Raw genomic sequence first — 26,829 nt, 5'->3', positions numbered from 1 at the left:
CCTGTCACTACTCTCACAATATTAATAAAAAAGATGGCAATGCTCTTTTCATTGGCAACATTTTAATAGGTAACTTTATCATGCAAAAATACATTACCTTCCTGGGTTGTAAAATATTTGGAAGATTTGATAAAGATGTATATTTGATATGTTGAGGGGAAATCACTGTTTTTCAGAGGCAAGCTATCATGTAATGCAAATAAGTAAATAAATCCAGATTTGAAGTTTCTCCCAAGGTTTTATTGTCTTAGTATTTATGTCCATCAGTAAGATTCCTAAATCCTTGAATAAGTATTTTTCTTATAATCAAGGATGGCAATTAATTTTTTAAATCCCCAGAATTCTTTTTATTATTATTGGTAACAAATAATAGATTGTAAAAATTTCTCAGTAACTTTTCTGTGAGTCTGAATTTCTTGCTTTTCCATTGTTTGAATTACAGATTTAGAATCAAATAGATTTAAGAAGCTTTCTATCAATGATGTTTTGAATTTATTATGCAAATTCAAATTTAAATTACGTTAATAAATTACATAAGATGTATTTTACATTAGATTCCTACAGGTTTCTCTTGAATTAATCTTTAGCTTTTAGCCAGATCATTTTGACAGTTAATTTCTTATTTAAGAGTTAATTTTATTTTTGTATAGCACATCCTATTTTTTATAACTCACCAAAAAGAGAATAGTAAAGGCAAATTATAAATAGTAAAGGCAAAAAAAAAGGTAAAATTTTGGTATTTGTATTTTCCCCTTGATCCACAAAGCTCAAAGATATATATGAATCATCAACTAAGGACCACCATCAAGTATTATTTCCTTCAAAACTGTAGCTCCTTAAAAAAAAAAAACTGTCAGGGATTGTATTGGTAGATGAGATGGGGAAAAAATGCTTAGATGTGAAATGCGTTATTATTCTAGCCTTCTAGATAGATGTTTGTTTATTATACTAATTCTAAATAAATTTGTATTCTTATTTTTACAATCTTCACTTCATACTTTTTTCCCTTTATTTTGGTAGAAGATTATTATTGAAATAACACAAATGTCTTTCCCAATCATTTCAATTATTTTCAGAGTCCATTAAAGTTTGCAAGCTCTTATCAGAAAAGTCCCCTTCTGGATCTTTTTTGATTATGATGGTGGTGGTGATGATGATAATAATAACAACAATGTTGTCTTTCAGAGTCCAATGCGGATGTTTCACAACGTAAAGGATGTAGGATTTCTCCAGGTGAAAGTCATCAGAGCCGAAGGGCTGATGGCAGCTGATGTCACAGGCAAGAAATTATGTCACTTCTCTAAGAACAAAAAAAGGTCCTTGACTTTAAGTAATTTTAAAATTTGCATCAAGTTGGGCTATAGCCTCTAAATAAAATGTTTAAAAGGAACAAAGACCAGAATTAAATTTCAGTAGTCACAAAGGGGGGGGGGGAGGAAGCCACACACACAAAAGAGAGGCACATAGCTCTTTATGTTGTGACTGGGTATTTGAAACAAGAGGGTACTCTCCCCCTTATCACACCCCAATATGGCTAGGAGAACGCTATCAGGGACAGAAGTGGGGTAGTGGAAATGTGGAAATGTTTTCCCAAATCACCTTTTCTCCCATATGATTCCTTAAACTCCAATATATATGGATGAAAGGTACTCCCTTATTATGTGGGCCAATTTGGGGGACATTGAATGAGTTAGCTTCAGCTTAGGCAATGCAAAAAGAGTTCTACCTCCAGGGTATTTTCTCATGGAATTGTGTGGACCTGCACAGGGTGTCTGCTGTTGCTGTAGATTCGTTCTCCAAGGCAAAGGTCTGAAGGGGACCAAGGATCAGTGGGGTTTCATGAACTTCAAGTTGAGAGCATTCTTTCTGTGTGTGTGTGTGTGTGGCTATTAGATGTGAGAAAAGATCTGACAGTGGCTATTTCTGCATTTTCTAAAATTAAAATTAAAATTAATCAAGTCAGATTTTTGACTATATTTTCCCCCTAATAACATTTGTTTCATTTTCCAGGGAATTTGGGGGTATTTTCACCATTAATTAAAAGAACCATTCTCAGAATGGTCAGTAAACATAACTGACAATGTAGCTTTGTGGCAGATCTTATGTTGCCTAAAGAAAGTCTTTCTTTGGTATTTATGGAAATATGCTTACAAAACTATCCTTTAAAAGAATGGCTTTGAAAAGAACTACACTTTTCCTACCATTAGGGGGCCTACAAAGATTTCATGAGTGTAGATACCATTCATTATTCTAGTGTTAAATGGATCCTGAGAAACCAGAACTGATTAAAAAACTTGTTAATATCCCACAAGTGAGAGTAGACTAGGCATTCCAATGTTATTCTCAGAATTTACTTTTGCATCTTATCAATTGCCTATTTGCTGTTATGAAAGGAAGGGGTAAAATGAAAATAATTAGGAGTTTGCGATTTGTCTTAAAGCAATGATGAAGAAAGTAGTAGTAGTAGAAGCAGAAGCAGCAGCAGCAGCAGCAGCTGTTGGCCATTGTCCAAAGCGATTTCATAAGTTCAAATATGTGTTTTGTTGGGACAGCTAGCCAGACATGGAGTCAGGATAACCTGAGTTCAAATATGGCCTCAGACACTTACTAGCATTGTGACCCTGGGCAAATCACTTAACCTCTATTTGCCTCAATTTCCTCAACTGTAAAATGGGGATAATAATAGTACCTACCTCCCATGGTTATTTTGAGATTCAAATGAGATAATATAAGACTCTTTGCAGTACATAGTAAGCACTATATAAATGTCAGAGATTATTGTTATTATTACATGTGCTGACTTGTATTCTTATATTAAATGATTCCTGTCAAGACAATTTTCTAAATAATTCATTTCTCTTCCATTGAATTTTATTTTCTGGTTTAACTCAAGACAAAATTTTTTTGTACAATTATTTTGATAAATTTATACTAGCACCATGTGCTTGAAGGCTCAGATACCTGCCCATAGTGAGGTGGAATACAGTAACATGAGATTGTCTTCTCTCAGAGAGAAGCTGTCATGGCTGTTAAAACTTCATGAATATGCAAACTCTGTTAACCTGGTTGCCCTGTGTGCCACTATGGAAGTTAAGGAACATGTTCTTTCACAGGTGGAAGAATATAGATATTCCTTTCCTAATGGTACTATGTAAATTAACACGAATAACAATAGAATCTTTCCCAAGATCCAACTAGACACAATTTTATTTTTATTACACAGGTTTCTCTCCCCTTTTTTATGTTTTTGGAGAAATAAATCTGATGGTTCCTCACTCAGTTTTGACCTTATAATCTAATGTAGTCTGAATTGAAAAAGAGAGAAGATTGAGCTTTCCAGGGGCAAAGGGGTAATTTAGTCTTTGACCTTATTCACTCCTGGACCTTTTGTGGTCATCATGACATTTGTGCTGATTGCAAAAATTGGGGGACATATATTTAACTCAGAGATGACCAGGTGTGGAACAGACCTTTCAAGTACTCCAGCTCTTCTTGGTCCTAAATGCTGTAGCTAGGAAAGAAAGGAGCTTTCTGGAGCTTTATCTGTGACCTGTACAAAAGAGTGTTTTTAAAACAACCGTATATGTTGCAGAGGATTACGAGATCCCTATTGAACCAAAATATTACAACTTATCATTTTTTTTCAAAGTAACATGTCATATTTATTATGCTTTTTTAAAAAAATAAAATAAGTAGCCTGAAACAGAATTAATGATTTATTAGTAAGGGAAGGTATTTAGTAAACATTTATGTTTTGTATCCTAAAAATTAATGTACTTGGGGTGGGATATATGAGTGGCATTGCATAGGATGTCTTAATGGAAGCAATATTATCTCTGAATAAAGTATATTTTTGCATTTGATTGATTACAAATGATTTTGTTTCAGTATAACATTCTTGCTTGGCATTAGTTAATTGTTTTCTAGAAATCTAGATAATTTAAACTAATGAAACCCATCCTTATGCAACTTTGCTCCACTTTCTTCATGGTCATATGTTCATATCATTTAAATATATAAGCATATATAAAACTATAAGTCTAAATTCCTTAGTTTAAACCAAATACTTGAAAAAAAGTACATCATTAAGCATGAGTACAAGAGGAAAAGATTTCGTAATCTTTTAAGTAGCCATCAATCTCACTGAAGTTACAAAGAATTTTTCCTTTTCAAAATGTAAAATTTTTCTTTTGTTACTACACATTCATTGAGAAACATTGTGATACTGTATTAACTCTGTGTGAATAAAGAGCAATTGAGACTCCCTTTGAATGAGTGAGTATAAAGCACAAATTACTTTTTAATGAAACCCTCAATTCTTTCCCTTTGCACAAAAAGCCTATAGCCTTGTTCAGCTGAATACTACTACAGTAGGTCACTTCAGTTAAGCCCCTAATAAACTGTTGATAGTTGAGGGTAGTTTTTTCTTCAGTCTCAATAGCCCAGTGTTGGACAGTGCACTTCAAATCATTAAGGTTAATACTGATTTGAAAAAGAGAGAGAGAGAGAGAGAGAGATTAGCTGTGGTGGTTAAGGCCTCAATTTACAACTCCCACACATACACATGCATAGAACAAGACACAAGAATGGATTGAAATTTCTGTCAAATTGTGAGCAGCCTGACAAAGTGGTGCTTCAGTTTTTAAAGTTGGACCGTGAAATTTTTCTTTAGGAAAACTTCAGAGATACTGAAAAATACTGTTCAGTACAACTGATTTCCAGTGAAAAGGTTCATGTTTTATCTGTGCATCAAACCAAAACCTTTAGACCAGATGACCCCAGTGTAACTTGGGAATTACATGGAACTAGTCACCACACCCTTAGGTCAAATGTTCTTTAACATGGATGTTATAAAGGCTTGTGTTCAAAAGAGGTGAAGGGCCTGTGGGGGAGATTTCTTGAGGAGATGAGAAATAATTCTTCTTAGAACTTATCATCATAACTTCTAGTGGTTCCTGTTCTATGGGAGGGTTGAAAATCATCTTTCAACAGACAGATTTATACTCATCCGTATTGAGATGAACCTTCTTTGAAGAATATTTAGTCCAGGGTTATTGATTCTTTCAAGAGCTAAGTGAAGAAAGAGATTCTTTTCTTCAGCTCCTCCCCATCATTTTCCCCTGGGTTTGTTTGAACCTCCCATGGAAGAGCTCATCTTTTCCTCAGGGAAACCAGCCACACAATTTTAGAAACTGAGATATGGGAGAATAGACTGAAACCCTTTCAAATGATGGCCTGTCTTTCACAACACTAAAAGGTATACTAATATAAAACTTCTCTGAAGGTGAATTGATTTCTCAAACTAATGCACTGTTTCTTTCATAAAACGAGAGAGAGAAAGAGAGAGAGAGAGCGCCTTTTACAATGAATACTGTCATTGGAATGGTCTTATTAAATAAAGCACATTTTTCTAAAACAAGACCATGTATAAAGATTTGTAATCCCCCAGCCCTTAAAGTCTGAAAACCTACTAGTTAATAAGAGGGATGTTTACTACCCCTTTATTAGCATAGATTTTTCCCAAGCTTTTCTTTAGGAAAACTGTCTTCATTGTTGGAAAATATTTAAGTAACAAAACAGCCAAAAAAGACATGCTACAGTTTTTTATCAGCTTCTGTGTGAGTCTTATTATCTTAAGAAATAACAGTTAGCAGCTCAGATTCATTAGCAGAGCTAAATTTAAGCTCCATTTGACAGGCTGCCTAGAAAACATTTTGTTTTGCTGTCTGTGAGCTTTAATTAAGATGTGTTCAATTTCAGTCCTCCTCTGTCCTCCCTTCCCCCCCCCCACTTGCTGTGTCACAGACCGGCGATCAGACACTTTTAGATGGTCCAGCCCATGACTTTGACCTTCTGCGCAGTCCAGCGTTCCCTGGGGAACCGTTCAGCTCATGAGGTCTGATTTCACACTTCCAGGATGCCTCGGCTCTCTTAACAATGACAGGGAGACAAAGCCCTTTAGAGCAGGCCGCATGGGGACTTGTTTAAATTGGAAACTAGAGAGGAGTCAAGGAACAAGGTTATGGGCTACAGAATAGTGCTTTTAATAAAGAGCTCACAGCTCTGGTTCAGCTCAAAGAGGTCTACCTCTGTACAATTAATTGAGCCATTTATCTGGAGCATCTTAGGCCTCTACTTTCTCACAGAATTACGTGATAAATATCAGCTAAGAAGCAAATGAGATATGCATGAAATGAATTTTTAACACTTTGATTACTGTGCCTCCGGTCTTCATTAAAAGTAAATTTATTTGTATTTCTGACCTCATTATCAGTAGGCTGTCTGCATTTTATTGGCTTTCTGTGATTTCCAGCTTGAGATTGTCATAAAGGTATATTTTGTATAGAGATTTACACAATTTGGATTTATTATTCTTGGTATCTTCATCCTGTACATCACAGAATTCTTCAGAAAATGAATCGAAAATGCAGCTGTAGAGAAAAGGGCGAGTGCTACTCTTTGAGAGTATTATATATGATTGGAGAAATACCAAGTGCATATACTGAACATAGAAGAGATACAATCTCAAAAAAAAAATCCATTAACTTTTGTGTCCTGTGCAGTGAGTTACTCCAGTCTAAGTCTGGCATATGTAAATGTTTCTTAGAGTGCCCTACAAAGTGCAGTTCACATCATTTGATGAAAAAAAAATTATTTGGGATTGCTCCTGGTGCATAATTGCAGCCATTTCAAATCTAAATGTGTGTGACACAAAATTGCAACTACATTCAGTTTCATTGATAATATCTACTAAAAATAGTCCTATCCTCTATGGTCATAGATTTGTAGTTTTCATTTATTTCACTGATGTGAAGAAAACAATGAGAAAAATAAATCCTACTTTTAACTATGCAGCAGAACAGACAGTATATCAACTGTAGCAGAACTTCAATGGTACAAGTTTCTAGATTATCTAAGAAGGCAATCATGAAAAAAAATAATAAAAGGAATGAACTGAACACAATATTTTTCACATTTTAAATGCTAGTGTGTTAATAACATCTTTAAATTATAATACCTTAAACAAAATTACTAGTTCCAATAAACAGTATGCATTAGTGTTGGTTTTTTTAAGAAGGAAAGCTTTATATATATAGTATTACTCTTATATAACTTAATCTAGCTTCACCACTCTCAATAACTAGGCATAGTAGCTGAAATTTTGCCCCATTTTGACAAAAGGCCATCAGATCTGTTCTTTTCTTGTTATCACAATAGTATTCAGCTATTTGGATTTATGAAATAAACACTACCTAAATCTGGTCCTGAAGAAATTCATAGCAGCATTTTTCAAAGCATCATAAGGAAAGTAAATGAGTCAGTCTTCTGTTCTTCATGGTAACAGGTAGTCATAGATGTTAAATCACACTAGAAAAGAAAAAATGCTCCTTTCTCTTACTACCTAATACAACAGCTAAAACCCCTTTTTGCTACTGATGTGAACAGCTGTTCTTCCCAAACCAAATGATACCAGATATTTGGGAAAATACAGAGAGATAGCCTGGCAGTAATGGTGGAGTCTTGGGTCTAGATTTGTGCTTCCTAGGGTACTGTTGAGTTCTTGTATGATTCATATGGCATCCACATGGTTAGAAGATACTCCTTTAGAAATATAGGTAGAATTCTGTCAGAGACTGTGGTAGGATGACAAAAGAGGTTAATATAGTAATTTGGGTTGATCAGCTCATGAGGAAAAGGATGAAGGTGTGCACAGTTATTTGAGGAGAATGAACATTTCTTCTCTGATACATCAGTGGAACAGTGAACTCATCAATGCCATTAGTACTAATTCCATTGATGCAAATTCCAAACTATCCATGCCTTCATTCTATGTGCTTCTTATACATGTAGCCCCATTAATCCTCCACAGGGAGTCTACTCAATGTGCTTAGAGTCTCTCTCTCTCTCTCTCTCTCTACTTTCATTACCCTGCAAGGGTATCAGTGGAGCACAGAGGCTGTCCATTAGTTATCACTCACTTGCAATACATGATTGGTCTACCTTCTTTGCTTGTAATCAATATCTCTGTTGTCCTCTTTGATGACATCATTTGCACAGTTCATTAATGACATTCTGTTGCAATCTATGAATGCCCATCATCTATCTTTCCATTGGCATTTCAATAAACAACTTTAAATCGTTGGAGACTGTGGTATTCCATGACTTGTAGCCATGTGGCATCATTGGAAAAATATTTTTTAAAACATAATTGGGATCATTAAGCACATCACACAGTGATTCCCAAAGTAATCAGGCCATTCTCCTCCATCTGTTCTGAGGCCAGTTTATTTTCTATTTGTTTTGTCTCTCCAAAATATTTGCACTAGTGATCCAACTCTATGGGTTGTTATCCAACTGTGTGTCATAGACATTCTTTATCCACTTGGTTTTTCCAGTGTGGATAGTTAGGCTGAATTCTTTTGAATAAATATGGATCTTTAGAAAGTTCTGTTACGTTCTAGATCTTAATACACCAAATCATCTACAAACGGGAGTATGTGGAGAACCTAATCAACTCTAGGAAACCCCCTTCCTTAAGGACCATGTACCGGTCACTCTCCATGATACTAGTGAACAACTTTTGTGAACATATCTTGTTATTTTATGTCAAACTTGAATTGAATAACTCTAGGATCATCCAACACAGTTATTTTCTGTTGCTATATCTTTCAAAGAATCCTCTATGAATTTAACATGTGTTTGGGAGACACTGTGGTAGAGAAGAATCTAAGGAAGGATACTATTACCAAATCAATTGCCTTTTTATAGTTTAAACATAAGCACATTGGGATTGTGTGTCATCTATTCTCCTCAGTCAATTGAGTTATTGTAAGGATGTTATACAATATTATTTGCAATAGCTCACTATTCTCTTCCCATATCTTCATCAAAGATGCTCTATATTTCTGTATGTGTATGCATATCAAAATTCTTATGTGAATATTGTAGATATGGCATTCAGGAGTAATTAATATTTCTTTCACTCATCTTTTCTGGTAACAACATCTGAGATTTTTTAACAAACAAAATTATCTTCCCCTCTTTCATGGACTTTGCCCCTCAACATTCTCAAAATGTGCTGCCACAAGAATGGACTTCCTCTGTACAATACATAATCTAATTCAAATGTTATTCTCATCTTTGTTTACTTTATTATCATTTTTGCTTCCTTATGAAGCAACTTGGTGATGATATTTTAGTCCAAATGTGGAGACTCCATCTACTTCCATGGTGTAATTTCCTATTCAAATCTTAAATAATCTTTCCTATTTGGGGTTTCTTTGTTGTCTTTCAGTTTTATATTCAAATGCCTTCAGGATGATTTTATTTAGTTAGCTCATTAATGAAGCTTTCTGTAAAATTGTTTTTACCTCCATTGGCTTTCACTTTTTATGAGAGATTATTCCATCATTCTCCTTTGTATGATTTGACAAATTTAATATTCTAAACTAGTCACCATACCTCTTTCCAGCAAGTAAATCAAATATAACTGACTGACATTATTTCTAGGCTTTTTGGTGATTAATTTATACTGGTCAAACTTCCTTAGAAAATGGAAATAATCTGTATGGACAACTATTCTATTATTCCCTTTTTTTGATATAAAATAGTTTGTTTAAGTAGATCAGATGGAAATTCCCTCAATTGTATAACAAGTCTTCATACTTCTTCACACTTCCTCATTCTTCTACTTTGATATTAATTTTTATCTTTGCTCTAAGAATTTGGTGGTCCGACTTTATACAAACTGCTTCAGGAATGACTCCCAAATCAGTAACCTTGTGATTTTTCTTTGTTAAAATGGTATCAGTTTAATTTTTTGTTTATGATGTTATTTATTCCATGTCATATCCTAAAGCTCCCAACTCTCTTCTTGGAGAAAGTAGTATTCATGTTAGATAGGCATGAGGTTTTGGTATGTTATAGACTTTTCACCTCTCATTCCTTCCTCCTGTACTGTTTTCCACATATATTCTTTTTGGCTATTCTTCCCTATTTCATCTGTGCACTAAAGTCATTAAGTATTAAAGCATATGTTAATTTAATTTGAAAAGTCTTATGGCTTTATTTTCAGAAATTCTCTATATTACATTCCTCTGCAACAAGTGTTGACTCACAAGGTCCAATTGTTTTCATGGTGCTCTTGCAAAAGTTTATCATGAAGCTACAATACGAGATGGTAAAATTACCAAAGAGCATTTTCAATAATAAATGATAGAGAAGAAACATACATAAAATAATTAATCTTTATTTATGGAACTGAGTAAGGAATCCCTGGGATTTTACTATGTGCTTCAAAAAATATTTTCAGATGATAAAAGTGCATAGTTTAAAGCTGGATGGTAACTTGACATCTTCTGATGTTAACATTTACTTAAATTGACTGTAAATTTAGGGTTACTTATAATAATACTGAAATACAGTTGGTCTGGCACTTATCCCAGTGCCTGGCACATAGTAGGTGCTTAACAAATATTTATTGATTGATTGATATGAAAGTAGAATCTGATAAATGAAGGCATATTCCTTAAAAGTGGAATAATAAAGGTACAAATGCAAATATCCTAAAGAAAAATATTTGGAAAATTGTACTTTAAAATGTTATTGCTCATTTCAAGAATAAGAATAAATAGGAGAGCTTTTACTCCATGATGGACAGATTTCTTTATGAATTAACTATCAAAGTAAGATTACTTGAGGGGCAGCTAGATGGTGCAGTGGATAGAGCACCAGCCCTGGAGTCAGGAGTACCTGAGTTCAAATCCAGCCTCAGATACCTAACACTTACTAGCTGTGTGACCCTGGGCAAGTCACTTAACCCCAATTGCCTCACTAAAAAAAAAAAAAGTAAGATTACTTGAAATCACATGCTACACTCAACTGTCCAATATCAGATAAACATTCAGTTTAAATCCCATTGAATCCAACTGTGGTCTTTAAAATTTTTAAAACATATCAAAAGAGAAATTAAAATAATATGAAATATTAAATAATTTATCATTTATTCAAATTAACATGCACTAGAAATCTATCCTGATAGTCTATTAGTATATCACATTAGGAAACTTTATTAAATAAATTTCATTAAAATTGAAATCTTTAGGTGCTTTTTCTATACTACATTGAGCTATTAAAAACCAATATTTGTAACCAGTCACCTCATCTCTTCTATTTCATGGTGTTAGAACATTCTCATATTTCCCTACTTGTTTTTCTCTTTATCAGTGCAAATGCTTCTTTCTACTTGGCCCATTTTTCCTTCCTTTCACATCCTTCTTTCCTTGTACAATAAACTTCAAACTTCTGGTCCCAGAATATCAGGACTCAAGACAATATCTAATTCCACACAAACCTGAAAATTTTCCATCATAATCTTACTTCTGGAAACTTCCTCCCATTTTGAAGTGAGGGGTCAAGCTGATCCCTATACTTAAGTTCCGTACATTTCCATAATGGAATTTTGTGTCTCTCCAGGACAGCATTTTCCAAAGTAATTTCATTTTTTAAATTGAGCCTAAAATGTTATGTTGATAGACTCCATAAATTCTGGTCCACAAAGTGTGAGGATATGGAACAAACTTGAAATAAATGAGCAATCTTAGTTTAGAGCTGGAAGGGACCTTTGTGGTCATCTAGGACAAATCTCTCATTTTATAGATGGGGAAAATGAAGGGAGGTAGAAGTAGTTGCCCAATGTCATACATATAGTAGAGACTGATGTGGAACCCAGATCTCCTGACTCAAGATTCCCTGGTTTTCCCAGTGCAGCATAGGGGTGAAGGGAAAGTGTTTTTGTAGGAGTTTAAATGGAAAAAAATTCTTTATGGTGAACAACTTAAGGCTATTTTTATAAAGAAAAGATGCTTTCTTTACTAAAGAATATTGTTGATCATTTTATATGTTCAAGGGGAATAGCATTCTATCAAAACTTTCTTATAGAACCCTAATTTATGTCTCATAGAACACAGTTTGGAAATATTGTTTTAAGATTTCACTTTTAGCATCATGTGGCAAACAGTGGGGGGAAAACACCCTATTATTGTTATGCCCTAGAATCAGATCTAATGGGAAGTAAGGGAAGAGTGCTGGTTAATTTAATTCTACCAATCAGATGTTTAAAATATGTTTAGGTCAGCCCGTGAATAGGACAAAGGTTAAACCCCAATCTCTAGTGATAATACACTGGCTGGAAGATGTCTCTGACATACGTTGCTTTTTGTTCTGATGTACCCTATGGAATTCTTTCAACTAAAACATTGTTATATGTTGTGATTAGAAATTCCAGATAGGAGAAAGGACAGATGGCAACCTTGATTATAATGAAAAGAGATTAAAGTATAGTCATTTCAAACTGTGGCAACTAAGGAAATTAAACCAAAGAGCTTAATTTTGTGGAAGGTAGGCCCAATAAAAGGCCCCCATGGGCCTGAATTACTTTCCATGCTATTGAATGTCCCCTCTGTTTTCAGAGACGAGACAACAAAGAAGTGGTCACTTTCCTCCCTCCCCCCCCCCCACCTTTTATGGCATATCACATGTAGAAAACTGTGTGACTTGTCAGCATTCAAACGACCCTGGACAAAGCCCACCTCCAATGGATCAGGATTAACTCTTCTAGTGTGCAGGCAAAAATATCACTCAGCGTCTTTCAGTGACTTTAATGCCCAGGCCAAGGATTTGCACAAACAGGGGTCATCTACTTGTCCACAAAACAGGTACAGACTAAGCAACATCAATACAAAGTTTCCCACAGTTTCAAGTCTATGTGGAGCTACCCTGTCTCCAAAAAGCTGTCCTTTAGAGATAGAATGATTCATTCATTGCACTCAGTCCTTGGTGCCTTGTTAAAAACTACCATAAAGGAGAGACCTCCTTGTATGTACAACTATCTTTTGGGGTTTTTTTGTTTGTTTTTGCAGGGCAATGAGGGTTAAGTGACTTGCCCAGGGTCACATAGCTAGTTAAGTGTCAAGTGTCTGAGGCTGGATTTGAACTCAGGTCCTCCTGAATGCAAGGCCAGTGCTTTATCTACTGCACCACCTAGCTGCCCCCCGACAATTATCTACCTAAAAAAAATGAAGGGATCTATTTTATGAATGTGAAACGTGCTAATAGCAACTGGTGACTTCTGGTCTGATTCAGATTTCCATCCCTCTCAGTAACCTCCTTAGATTCTCTATAAAGTATATTGATTTAAAAATCTTTAACTGGAGGATAAGGAAACATATCACTCTCAATCCATCAGCAGGATAACATGGAAATTTAGTAGTATTACATTTAATAGGGATAAAAAGAAAGACCTATATATGGATCAGATAAATATACTATACAAGTATAGGATGGAAGGACAACTTACTCCAGAGAAAAGGACCCGGAGGAAGGGAATGATTAATAGGCTTCAAGGTCAGTAAAAATAAACTGCTTTATGCAGCTGGCAAGAGGACTTGGGTTGCATTAATATGGTCAGACGGACCCTGTATGGAATAGAAGGTCTAATGCTAAGCACCATATTTTAAGAATATTGACAAGGTTGTTGTTGTTTGTCCTTCATTCTTGAAGAGGACCATGACATCAGGGCAATGGCATGACTTGCACTGAAATGGATTTAAGTAAGGGAGGGCTGTACAAGGATTCCAACCTCACTCTCTCCTCCAGAGTGATCTGGGTCCAGTGGCAGGATGTACTTCAGTATGACTGGTGATGGCCCCAGATGTTTAAGGCAATTGGGGTTAAGCGACTTGACCAGTGTCACACAGCTAGTAAGTGTCCAAGGTGAGATTTGAACTCAGGTCCTCCCAATTTCAGGGCCAGTGCTCTCTCCACTGTGCCATCTAGCTGGCCCCATTGACAAAGTAGAGTTTATTCAAAGAAGGAAACCTGATAATGTTGATTGGGCTTCATACTGATTTTATATGAGGATCAATAAGTTAAAAGAATTCTGGGTGGTTAGCCTGATTAAGAGAAGACAGTGGATAGGAAGCTGATAGATTTGATTTCAAATTTCATATTTCAAATACTTTGTTATCATGAAATAATAATAACTAGCACTGATATAGCACTTTAAGGTTTATAAAGCACCTTATATATGTTATCTCATTTGATCCTCACAACAACCTTGAGACATAGGTGCAATTATCCTCAATTGGCAGATGAGGAAATTTATGATTGGGAGAGATTAAGTGATTTGCCCAAGGTCACACATCTGTTAATTATCTGAGGTAGGATTTTATTTCAGGTCTTCTTGACAATAAGGCCAACACTATCACTACACCACCTACCTGTGGAAGAAAAATTTGATTTTTTTAACCTTGACCACAGCAGGAAACTGTAGGCTCTATGTGTAGAAATTACAGAGAGCTAGATTTTAGTTGAATATAAAGTAAATCTCAGGTGTCCAAAAATTAAACAGCCTACCTGGAAAGGTAGTGAATTCCACACCAGTCAATCAACAAGCATTTATCAGGTATTTATTGTGTTCTGGGCACCGTACTAATTGCTGGTAGTACAAAAAGAGGCAAGTCAGTCACTACCTTCAAGGACCTTATAATCTAATAGGGGAGATAACATGCAAAAACCAGCATGACCTCCAAGGACCCTTTGAGCTCTAAATCTATGATCCCATAATACTATATTTTAAAATAATGAATGTTTCAAAACACTAAAAACATATCAATCAGGGGGCAGCTAGGTGGTGCAGTGGATAAAGCACCAGCCCTGGATTCAGGAGTACCTGAGTTCAAATCTGGCCTCAGACACTTGACATTTACCAGCTGTGTGGCCCTGAGCAAGTCACTTAACCCCCGTTGCTCCGCAAAAAAACAAAAAAAAACAAAAAACCCATATCAATCTGTAACAGAAGCTCTTTCCTTTCATGTATCATGGACTGCTGTGGCAGTTCTGTGAAGTCTATGGACCCCTTCTCAGAGTCAGGTTTTTAAGTGTATAAAGTAAAATACACTGGATTACAGATGAAAATAGTTATACTGAAATGGAGTTATCATAATGCTAAAAATAAATAAATTCACAGACTCTAAATCAAGAACCCCCAATCCATAAAATGAACTCATGTACTTTATCTCTTGGAGAGTCAAGATGAGCTCCCACTAATAATGTAAAATCCTTTTTTTCTTTTTTATTATGAATTCTACAATCACTGACATCTTAAGACACAAGAACAAGGCAGAGGACTATACAAGAAATAGTGAACTACCATATAGAATGGGGAATTTTTTTACTCTGTGTATGTGTATGTATATATACATATATATATACATATATGCACATACTATAACATATTAGCTATTACTATGTATACTACATACATTAACTATATGATGTGCGTGTATATATATATGCAAGTTACAGATATTTCTTTACAAATAAACTCTAATAACTACTTTGTGTGTGTATATATATACATACATACTTAACTAAGTAGTTATTAGATTTTATTTGTAAAATGATTTATCAATTTTTTGTAAAAAATATTGTAAATTCAGGTGGCTAGGTGGTGCAGTGGATAAAGCACTGGCACTGGCCTCAGACACTTAACACTTACTAGCTGTGTGACCCTAGGCAAGTCATTTACCCCTCATTGCCCCGCAAAACAACAACAACAACAACAAAAACTATTGTAAATCAATAAAGATCTGTAACTTGATTATATAAAATATATGCACACACCATATATGTATATATACACATGCACACACCATATATATGTATATGTGCATAAACATATACACACAAATAAGTAATTATAGTTTATTTGTAAAGAAACATCCGTAACTTGCTTATTCCTAGATATGCCCATTTCTAGACTGTGGTAGTAAAGGGAATACCATCACTTATCATTCTATGAAATATAGACATATGTATATATATACACATACATATATATGGGTATGGGGAGTGTATACACTCACATTTGCTTAACTAGGTAGTTAATTGAGCTAAACCTCTTAGTTTACTTGTAGAAAAAAAATCTGTAACTTGCTTATTCCTGGATATGCTCATTCCTAGTCTGGAGTGATAGATAGAATACCATCATTTATCATTTTATGATATGTATGTACATATATGTATATGTACATTCAAATATACGTATGTGTATATACACATATGCCCATGTCTGTGGGTATGTCTATAGTCTCCCCATCCTTGAAGGAAGGGACTTTTCTTTTGCTTCTTCTTGGTATTGCCAGCTCCTAGCACATGGTAACTATAAGCTCTTAATAAATGCTTGCTAAGTGAGAGAGAGTTTCCATGATTTACCTGGTTTCATACAGCCACGAAATGCTAGAGCCAGAACTTGCTATGGGTCCTCCTGACTCCCAGCCCTGTATCCTTTCCACCCAATCACAGCACCTTTCTTTTCTGAGCTTGTTTTGCTGGGGGCAAGTGACTGATAGACTGAGCTCAGCTGCTATGCTTATAAAAGTTCAAATGAGTTCATGATGAACAGATTAGAGAGTCTGAGTTTTCTCCTTTATTTTGGCACCTTACGTGTTCTGTAATAAACTTGTCATCTTTCTCTGTCATGCCATATACACGCTTCTAGCAGTAGCATAGGACAGTCATTGCAAATAAGAACAAAGCCAAGCTCTCTGGAGTTTGGGTCCATGGAAGGCCAGGTTACAAATGTCCTTCTTTCTAGTACTGCTGCAGCCAATACAATCCCTCAGATATTTTAAATGGGCAGAGTAGAATATCACAAAGTGACTAGCCCATTAAAAGGATAAAAGAAGGAATAATTAAAGAGATAATTGATGGTTAGGACCATCTCTAGTGTCTCTGCAATTGTTTTTGTTGATTTAAATGCCAGCTAATCAAGGCAACCGAGATTTAGGGACTGACAATCCAGTCTTTTAAATCACCGTTTAGCAAACTAGACGTGCTGTCCATTAATTGTGGGTAAGAAGCTCTTTAAAATAAGGCCATAGTGTTAAGCTATTTCATAGTGAAGTTAAGGGGAGGGCTAAAACCATACATTTGCTATTTTTTAAATTGTTACAATTGCATTCCCATGTTTATTGCTTGCACAGCACGCTGTGACAGGACACTTTCTAAATATTTTTGGAAAGTAACGCTGTGAACAAAAGAGCAAATTTGAAAGCAGGAGATGAATATAGGATAGAAGTACAAATTAAATTTTTATAAATAAGCAAGAGGACACCCTTCCTCATTTCTTCCCCAAGACTGCCCAACTTTTATTTCTGTCTTTGACAGACTGCCGGACCTTTCGAGGCTGAACACCTTCCCAAATGCTTAGTGACCTTTGGGGGGAAAGAAAGGGCTGATTTGGTTAATCTTTATGAATTGGTTCAGCTTTCCAGGGACTAATGGCATGATACATTTAAATCTTTCAACACTAGTATCTGCAGCAGAAATACACTAATAACCCACAATCTACCAGGGTATGTCTTGAGTATTGCTCAGTATCTATCAAACCACATCTCAAATGGCATATATTTTTTCAAACAAAATTTATAAGTAATGAAATAAATTTCCAAAAACACAGGTTTAGACTTTAAAGTGATTTGAAAGAACTAACCTAATATAGTTAATTGATTGCATGAAAACATATTAGAGGAAATAATTTTGAAAGTGGAGGTTGCTGTTGGTTCCATATGAACAATGATACAATATTTGATTTCATAATCAGGTAATTGGTTGAACAGTATTGCATTGGGTTTTGGTTACATTTTATTGGGGGGGTAAGGAAAAGGAATAAGCATATGTATGTATATCGATGTATGTGTGTGTACACTAAGCATTTTAGAAATATCTTATTTAAATGATCCTCATGAACAGCCTACAAGGTAAGTGCTGTTATTATCCCCCTTTTCCAGTTGAGGAAACTAAGGCAAACAGAAGTGACTTACCCAGAATCACATAACTATTACATGTTTGAGGACAAATTTAAACCCAAGTCTTCCCTTTTTTTTTTTGCTGGACAATGAGGGTTAAGTGACTTGCCCAGGGTCACGCAGCTATTAAGTGTCAAGTGTCTGAGACCATATTTGAACTCAGGTCCTCCTGAATCCAGGGCCAGTGCTTTATTCACTGAGTCACCTCGCTGCCCCGCCAAGTCTTCCTAAATCCAAGCCTAGCACTCTATTCACTGTAGCACCTCATTGCCTCTCATGCCTTAGTGTGATTACATTTGTTTAGATAACATCAGGCAAGGTTTTCCTTGTATTTACATTTACTTTCTCTCTATAAAGGGCATTGTTACTGCACTTCTAAACAGTACACTAAGATGTCCCATGAATTGCTTCAGCATGATGATATATGTTCCTATTAGCCTTGAAGGATATAGTTCTTTTTTTTTTTAATTAATAAAGTATTTTTTTTTCATTACATGTAAAGATAGTTCTCAACCTTTGTTTATACAAGCTTTACAATTTCAGATTTTTCTCCTTCCCTCCCCTCCCTCCCCCCTCCCCTAGACAGCAGGTAATCTGATATAGGTTTTATATATATATATAATATATATATGTATATATATATGTATATATATACACACACACACGTAATAACATTAATGAAGGATATAGTTCTTAACAGCTTGCTGTCCATACTCTATGCTTACTGCAAAGACATTTTTAAAAATTAATTTTCAAAACTTCTACCCTGGAGTCCAAAAGAGTTTGCCAACAGAATACAGGCCCTAGCAGGTCCTGTAAGATGAAAAGGCTTCTTTTCAGAGGCTAGGCCTCGCTAAAGGCTGATGTTCTGTCTTGCAAGAACCAACCTAGATTAGTTGGGAAAAGTCAGAGAATTGGCCACAAAGTGACAGATTTTTTCAACTACAGCAATTCATGAAAACATCAATGTACTCTGACCCACATGAAGGAAACCATAGGTGCTTAAAATATTAAAGTAAAATATATTTCCAAAAAATAAACAAAGTTTTTAAAGAACTTAAGGAGTTTTCTCTCAACACTAGATAATTAGCTTACTCATTGCCATGTATTTACATATCTAAATGTCTATTTGAATAAAGCACTTTTCTGGAAATCTCATTTTTAAAAAGGCTGTAGTCAGAAAAAATGATAAAATATATACATACATTCATACACACATATGTGTGTATGTATGTATGTGTGTGTATATATGTTGCTATACAAGAAGGTACCCCAGCTAACTGAGTCTACCCTTCCATTGTGAAGTAGTGGCTCACATTTTCTATTAAACAAATATGTGAGATTGATATAATACAAACCTGTAAACCTTTTAAAACACTTTGAATAGAATTCTAGGCTTCTAATTCAATTCCAAAGAGGAAGCAAGACATGATCCTAAGGGGTAGGTGATCAACCATCACCCTTCTGATGATAGTCAGTCTTGGAGCTTTTCTACATCAGTCACACCTATCCTTTCTCTCCTTGCCCCCAATACTCTCTGACTTGCCCCCTCCCTTTGCTATGCAAGGTCTTGCCTCCCCAACTTGAGTCTTGCCAGTCCTGATGAGAATTAAAATCTAACTTCTACCCAGACACAGACAACAACAACTGTGTAGGTGCCAATAGGAAAAATCCTTAATCCTCACCCCCTCCCCGCACTCCCCAAATTACCTTGTGCTTGTGGCAAGAACCCTTTGAAGGGTAGACTTTGTGCACTGGAGCTGTGATGGTAAGTTAAAAACTTTAACACCTCCCCAACCCAACACACACTTTTTCATCATGGGTAGTCCAGAGTGAGCTCCACAGGATGAACAAGCACAGATGAGTTGTGGTCCGCATCTTCGGTCCCTTTACATTACCTTTCCCCCAAAACTCAGCTTTCTTCTAAACTTCCCTATTACTATCAAGGCTACCACTATTCCTCTAGTCACCATGTTTGTAACCTCAGTATCATATTTCAATCCCAACTTTCTTTCACTTCTATGTTCAATAAGTTACCAATAAGTTGTCATTTCCAACTCCTCAACACCTTTCTATGACATAGTGAGCACTCTAAATCAGGTCTTCATCACCTCTTCTTGGACTGTTGTTAAGAGCCTCCTAATGGTCTCCCTATAATTCTCTTCTGCCTCCATCCAACCCATTCTCCACACAGCTGCCAAAGTGAAATTTCCTGAAGTGGAAGTTTGACCATATCACTCCCCAAACTCCAGTGGGTCCCTATTGACTTAGGAGCAAGAGTCATTTCATTTTTCCCTTATTTCTAAATTTTCCATTTTTAAAATAAGTTTTATAGTGTACATAATGATTAGTACAGTAAATTACATAATGTATTAAAAATACACATATTGGGGAGGGGTGCATGCTCAAAAAAGTTTATATTGATAGGGATGAACAATTTAAAATATTTGGAGACTGCTACTAACTTTGATCTAGTTGGAATTGGGACTTTCTCGTTTCTTGTCATTTGGCTTTTTTTTGCTTACTTTTATATGGACTCCAAGCCTTGCCACTTGATTGGCTAATGAATGGTTGGAGTCGACTGAAAGGTATGACAATGCAAATGCTAGGAAAACCAATGCATAAAAAATATATTTCAATACAAATGAAATACTTCTCCTCAGTATAAAATTCCAATGAACCACAGGCCATCCCCAAGACTTCGATATAATCCAGGGTCATTTTCATTGAATGTGTATACCTCCACTCAAAAAAAAAAATTCATTTGCACATGAAAACATTTTGCTGTTATGTAAATTCATTCACCAAAAGTCTTTCATGTGAGGTATTTGGTTCAGTGGTCCTACACAGTTACAGCTAAAGACACTGGTGAGAATACTGCCTGAAGCTAAGGATTAATGTAACTGTACAAGAATAATAAGTGTCTAAAGTTTAAGGATTAAGTGATTTATGTCACTGTTCAGAAAAGAGTTCTTCAGGAAAAAGCACTAGGACTGTTATTTCATTAGTATAGGTCACTCCTGTGGAAGGAAATTCTATCTACAAATGCAGGTTGACACCTTCCCTGAGATGTAGAATCTTAAAGACTTTTCAGTTTTTTCCTATTTCCTTTTAATTATTTTCTATTATTTTCCCCATTAGATTGTGAATTACTTGAAGGGAGGGGCTGTCTTATTTGTATCCCCAGCACTTAGCATAGTGCCTCACGTGTTGTAGGTACTTCCTGAATGTTTATTCACTGACTGATGAATTGCTGAGAACATTGTCATGTTAAATTATTTACCCAAAGTCACAGGGCCTATACTGTCAGAGGTGAGACCTGAACGTGAGTCCTTCTGACTTTGAAATCACTTTTTTATCCTCTTTACCACACTGTCTGTCTTTAAGGAAGCTGTAAACAAGAGGTGCCAAACATTATGGTTCACAACAATCCTGGGGTGCAACCAAACCAGATTAAAATGTAATTTGGGAAGATTTAACAAAATAAATAGAAATATAACAAAAAGTAGATAACGTTAATGTTCTTTTCTAAGTCAATATGCAATCCACAGGAATCTTTACATGCCGGTTAGGTATGTAAGGTTTCTCTTTGAATTGACACTACTGCTACAAACGATAATAATAAAATAACCCAATTTCACAACACTTTGAACCTTGTGAAGTAAGTAGTACAAGCATAACCATCCCAATTTTACAGCTGAGGAAACTGAGGCTCAGAGAGGTTGTCACAAAACTCGTTAGTATCTGAACCAAGATTAAAATTCAAGCCTTTTGATTTCGAGTCTAGGGCTTTTTTTATTGTTTCATATTCTTGATGCGAGAAAAAATTAGAAATCTTTTGATGGGAAAAATCAGCATATATTAAGAAGTACTATGGATAGGTAATTCAGAATGATTTGTATTATTTCTATTACCTTTTTCTTTTGAATCTGAATTCTTAAGAGGGTGAAAGGGAACTTCTTTTTATTTCCTACTATTCTAACACATTCTGAATTCTCAAGAATTATGGTGCTTACAAGTAACAAAGAATATGTTTTCTATTGGCTGTTTATAACATGACAAGCACTCTCTTTGGGAATTCCTCTTATGTATCAGGAATGCTGAATTCTAGTATCATTGACTGACGAAAATGGATAGGAAATACTTCTAGATAGTGCTTAAGCTGCTGTGTGGGAGTGTGGCTTTTTTTTTAACAGTTTAATATTTTCATAATTATTGAAAGGAGAGATTTGTTAAGTGATTTATTAATGTGCCATGACTATTGCTGAGGTGTTATTAACCAAATAACCCCCCCCAATCAAAACAAAAGTGTAATCTATCTTCTAAATGATCTATGTGGGGTTGGATAACTTTATTAAATTCTTTATGGGTTAAGTATTGGTATTCTAAGGGAGAATTCTTATAACAAATATTTTAACCAGCAGCAAGATACAAAGAACCTAGATGTTTTTGCATTATGAGCTAATGAGAGTGATTAATGAAAGAAGTAAATTTTGTGAAGTTTCACTGAGCAGGGGACAACTCAGTTTAAGGAATTGAATACTACTCTTGCAAATAAAATTAGGTTCATAGAATCATAGATTTGGCACTAGGAGGGACTTTAAAAGTCATCTAGTCCAACTCATTTTATAGATAAGCAAATGGAGGCCCAGAGGAATGACTTGCTTAAGGTCATACAGAGAGCAAGTAGCACAGCTATGATTTGAACCCATGTCCTTAAATGCCAAGTCCGCTCTTCAGTCCACTGCAAATACACAATTTAAGCTTTAATCTCTTGTATTTAGGAACTCATGTTGATTTTATTTTGTTATCCTTAACTCATTATTATATTGTTCTTGAGTTTTAGGAATTAGTCCTGATTTTTTGAGTGGAAACAAATACAGAGGAGTAAGTGAAAGTTAATAGCAAAGACCTTCTTAGCTTCTTGTTATGCCTTTCTCCTAAGTGGATCCACATTTACTGTTTAAACGTAAAGCTCTCTGGGGACACCAGAATAGCTTTGGCTTTGAAGTTGTTAAGGGCTAAAATTCTAGCTAAACTGTCTAAAATATCTAATGAGTGGTCGCCAATAAATTACAAGCTTTAGCAAGAGTTAGACTTTTAAGCATTTATTAAGGAGAATAAGAATTTGGTAAAGAGAGAGAGAAAGGCCTAGATTCCTATCTATTAAAGGGAGAGCACATTTCTAGCTCCGCTCTCCACCAGAGTCCAAAGGAAAAAGAGCGAGACTGAGCGCCAGTCTCTTCCTTCCTCCTCCCACTAGCCCGCGTCACTTCCTGACTCCTGGTCTTGCCCTCAAAGACCTTCCCTTCATGGGCAGAACTCTTCTACAGTAAGTATCCAGCAGGTGGCGTTATTCCAATCGTTACAGTCCCCCCTGTTGTTCCTCAAGAAACAAAATGTTTCCTTGACGGAACAGTAAAAAGAATACAATAACTATTGCTAACTAATAATATGTGAATGACAATATAGAAAAGGAAGAGAGGAAAGTTTTGTCCAGAGGGGCGATTTTTTTTTTGTCCTCATGAACCGACGCTTTGACATTAGTCTTGCAAAGGGAGGGCCTCTGCAGAGAATACATGTTACAGATGGTGTATATTATAACAGAAAGAGAAAAAAAACAACAAAAACAACAAATCAAAACTGTTCATTTAAAGTCTCTGAAAGTCTTTTCTCAGATGTCCTCTAGGTGTAGTCGTAGAATGGAAGTCTCTTCAGGGGTTGATGTGTGGATGCTGGTAATCAGCCAGGAAAATTTCCTACAAAATTGAGCTTAACACAACTTTAAAATAGCTTTGTCAATAATCAAATCAAACAATGAAAGTTCTCAAAAACATGTCTAAGGGAATTCAGAATCTTAGTTGTTACACATGAAACATATAATAAAACAAAAATTGAACCATTCTTTAAAATTATAATATTACTATAGCCCCCCCCCTTATGGAGGGTAATTGAGAAGACAATTGCTGTGATATTAATTATTAAAAATAATTTTTTATCTTTGTTTCATCACTTTTTGCATCATCTGCCTAATTATCCTCATGCCATTATGAGAAATTTAAAAATCTAATATAATTGGTAACAGGTGTCAAGGCCAAATTCAACACTGTATTTATCATGACACCTGAGATAATTATGGGGGTTACCATAAAAGAACAGAGAAATGATGGGATATGAGCATTCCCACACTTGAGCAATATGTACTGCCCATACAGTATGCCAGGCTTATAGGTGGATGGAATACATGTCCATGCCACCAAACATATTGGAGGAAACTGAGTCAGACTTAATCAGATGCATGGGATTCAGATGTCCATGGCATCAGGCATATAGGAGGGAGCATAGAAGCCAGGTGTAGAAGTGAGATGGGTGGGATGAATACTTCCAGCCATCTGTACAATATTGTGGGGAAAAAGAGAACAAAATATTAAACCAAGAGAATCCAACCTCAACATTTGTCAAAAGCCGTTCCCTCGGCCATACCTTGACTTCATGCATGTCTCCCCTCATGTGACAGTTCAGTGTCTGCTCTTGCATGTATTCCTCTTGTGATTGGATGGCATCTTGGCCAACTGGCATCTGATAACTCAGAATAAAGGCAATTAATGTCTTAAATGATAAATTCCCATAATCCAAGTCTCATATGGATTTAAAAATTGAGGATAATAAATGATTGCAAAAAAATGTGAATACATCTTGACTCAGAACACAATATATAATTATGCAACAATTTCAAATAATACCCCTTTTGTTTTACTTAGTATACAATTACTTTTGTGAAAAATCAGAACATATTTAAATACAAGTTAAAGCATAACAGAATCTCAAAGAAAACTTTTTTTTTGAATAAAGAACTTTTACAAATGTTCCCCTCTCTTTTTTTTTTTTTGGAATATGCTTATCAAAAATAATACTTCTAGAATCAATTTACACTTGCCATGGCAAACAATTTGCCAGGGAAATGCTTTAAAGAGTTTGATCAAATAATCAGTTGAGAAAAAATAGCAAAAACAAATAACTCAGAATATGGGAGCACAATACTCCTAGAATTAACATTGTATTATGAAATCAAAACCATGTTTCAAAATTAGATAGATGAATGAATAGAAGAAAATACACATGGAATAATAAAAGACAATGAAATTCAAACTAGGGAAATCTAAATGAATATGAACTTAATATTAATAAGAGTATTACAAAATATAAACTTGATCGCATGACTATAAAAAGCTTTTACAAATATTCTCCTTGTTTTAGAAACTAAGTATAAGACACAATCTCAAAAGCATTAAAATCTCTATGAAAATAAACCTATACCATTAATTCCAAAATGTATATGTAATAGCATAGAAATCCTATGTAACCTCTGAACTGACATTAATAATCTGAGTGAATTCAGAACACTCTTGATTCCGATATCTAAAATCCCCAATACTCATATCAATACCTTGCTGCTTACTTCTACATTTCTGTAAAATATATACCCTTCCATGGCAAAAGCAGAGTCTTGAACTATGTTGATGATTGTCATTCTTATTCAGCTTAAGTTTTTCTTCTTTAACCCCTCTATATTGTCTGTCAGTCTTTTCACCATACAAATGCTTTATAAGATTACTAATGAAAGACAAAAGCAGGTTAGCAAAATTATGAACAAAACGAGCATATCTGGAATTTAAAGAGTTTTCTAAGATTGTCTCAAAAGCACAGCCAGGGCGGGGAAGGGCTGAGCCTGAAGCTGCAAATGCAGGTAGAAAAAGTTGAGCATGTGCACCAGATCTCTGGACTTCCCAGGCAGGGGAAGCTATGGGCTTGGCCATAGGAGGAGTAGAGGGTGGGGTCTGGAGAGGAGGGGAGGGACCAGAGCAATTTGAATCAGACTTGATTTTGAACTCAGGCCTGGATTCCTCTTCCCCCACTTTGCCTCCAGGTGCTAGGGGATTAAAAGCTTCTAGAGGGTGGGTCATTGCCTCCAGGCAGGCAAAATTAAAGCAACAATTACTGTTAGAACTGGGAAAAGCTGCGGGAATCTCTTCAGGTTTCTCTGAAAAAGCATGGTTGGGAGAGGGAGAGATATTTCCTTGTGTGAGTAAGTTGCTGGCTCTTTTAACAAAAATAAAAAGAAAAATAGAAAATCCACAAAAACAAAGCATTAACATGATCTTATCTCCCATTTGTCTGGTTAAACAGACTAAAATCAAAAATAGGATAATTAGGGAGTTTAAAAGGTCCATTCGAAAAAATTTAAAGGAAAACACAGCCAGTACACCAGTACTTAGCAGTTAAAGGGAGAGGGAGGGGAAATTTCTTACCCAACCAGAAGATCAGAAGAAGACTGAGGGTTAGCTTTCCTCTTCGTGGTCAGCCATCTGTTAAGGGCTAAAATTCTAGCTAAACTGTCTAAAATATCTAATGAGTGGTCGCCAATAAATTACAAGCTTTAGCAAGAGTTAGACTTTTAAGCATTTATTAAGGAGAATAAGAATTTGGTAAAGAGAGAGAGAAAGGCCTAGATTCCTATCTATTAAAGGGAGAGCACATTTCTAGCTCCGCTCTCCACCAGAGTCCAAAGGAAAAAGAGCGAGACTGAGCGCCAGTCTCTTCCTTCCTCCTCCCACTAGCCCGCGTCACTTCCTGACTCCTGGTCTTGCCCTCAAAGACCTTCCCTTCATGGGCAGAACTCTTCTACAGTAAGTATCCAGCAGGTGGCGTTATTCCAATCGTTACAAAGTGCATCACTTATACCATTGTGAGTACTTGTTCTCGGTCAGGTCCATAGAGAGAAAGACCTATGTTTTTCACTTCTTTTGTGTATTCCAAAGGGCTCTATCAATCAATCAATCAATGAACACTTATTAAGTACCTACCATGTGCCAAGCATGGTGCTAAGCTCTGGGGATACAAAAAGATGCAAAAAATAGTCACTACCCCCAAAGAGCTTATAATCTAATGGGGAAAGACA

The 26,829-nt window shown here is 35.6% G+C and overlaps 1 protein-coding gene across 6 annotated transcripts in view; it reads left to right on the top strand.

Moving 5' to 3' along the window:
- Window positions 1-26,829, top strand: part of MCTP1 (multiple C2 and transmembrane domain containing 1) — a 793,635-nt gene that overhangs the window by 532,202 nt on the left and 234,604 nt on the right. For all 6 annotated transcript variants that reach the window (XM_044001060.1, XM_044001042.1, XM_044001050.1 and 3 more), the window contains one exon: window positions 1,186-1,279. In XM_044001060.1, coding sequence (XP_043856995.1) covers window positions 1,186-1,279 — 94 coding nt within the window. The remainder of the gene's footprint in view (window positions 1-1,185; window positions 1,280-26,829) is intronic.

Source organism: Dromiciops gliroides, chromosome 1 (assembly GCF_019393635.1).
Source record: "Dromiciops gliroides isolate mDroGli1 chromosome 1, mDroGli1.pri, whole genome shotgun sequence".
Lineage (NCBI taxonomy): Eukaryota > Metazoa > Chordata > Mammalia > Microbiotheria > Microbiotheriidae > Dromiciops > Dromiciops gliroides.
The sequence above is the reverse complement of the archived record's forward strand: the minus strand, read 5'-3'. Positions and strand labels throughout refer to the sequence as shown.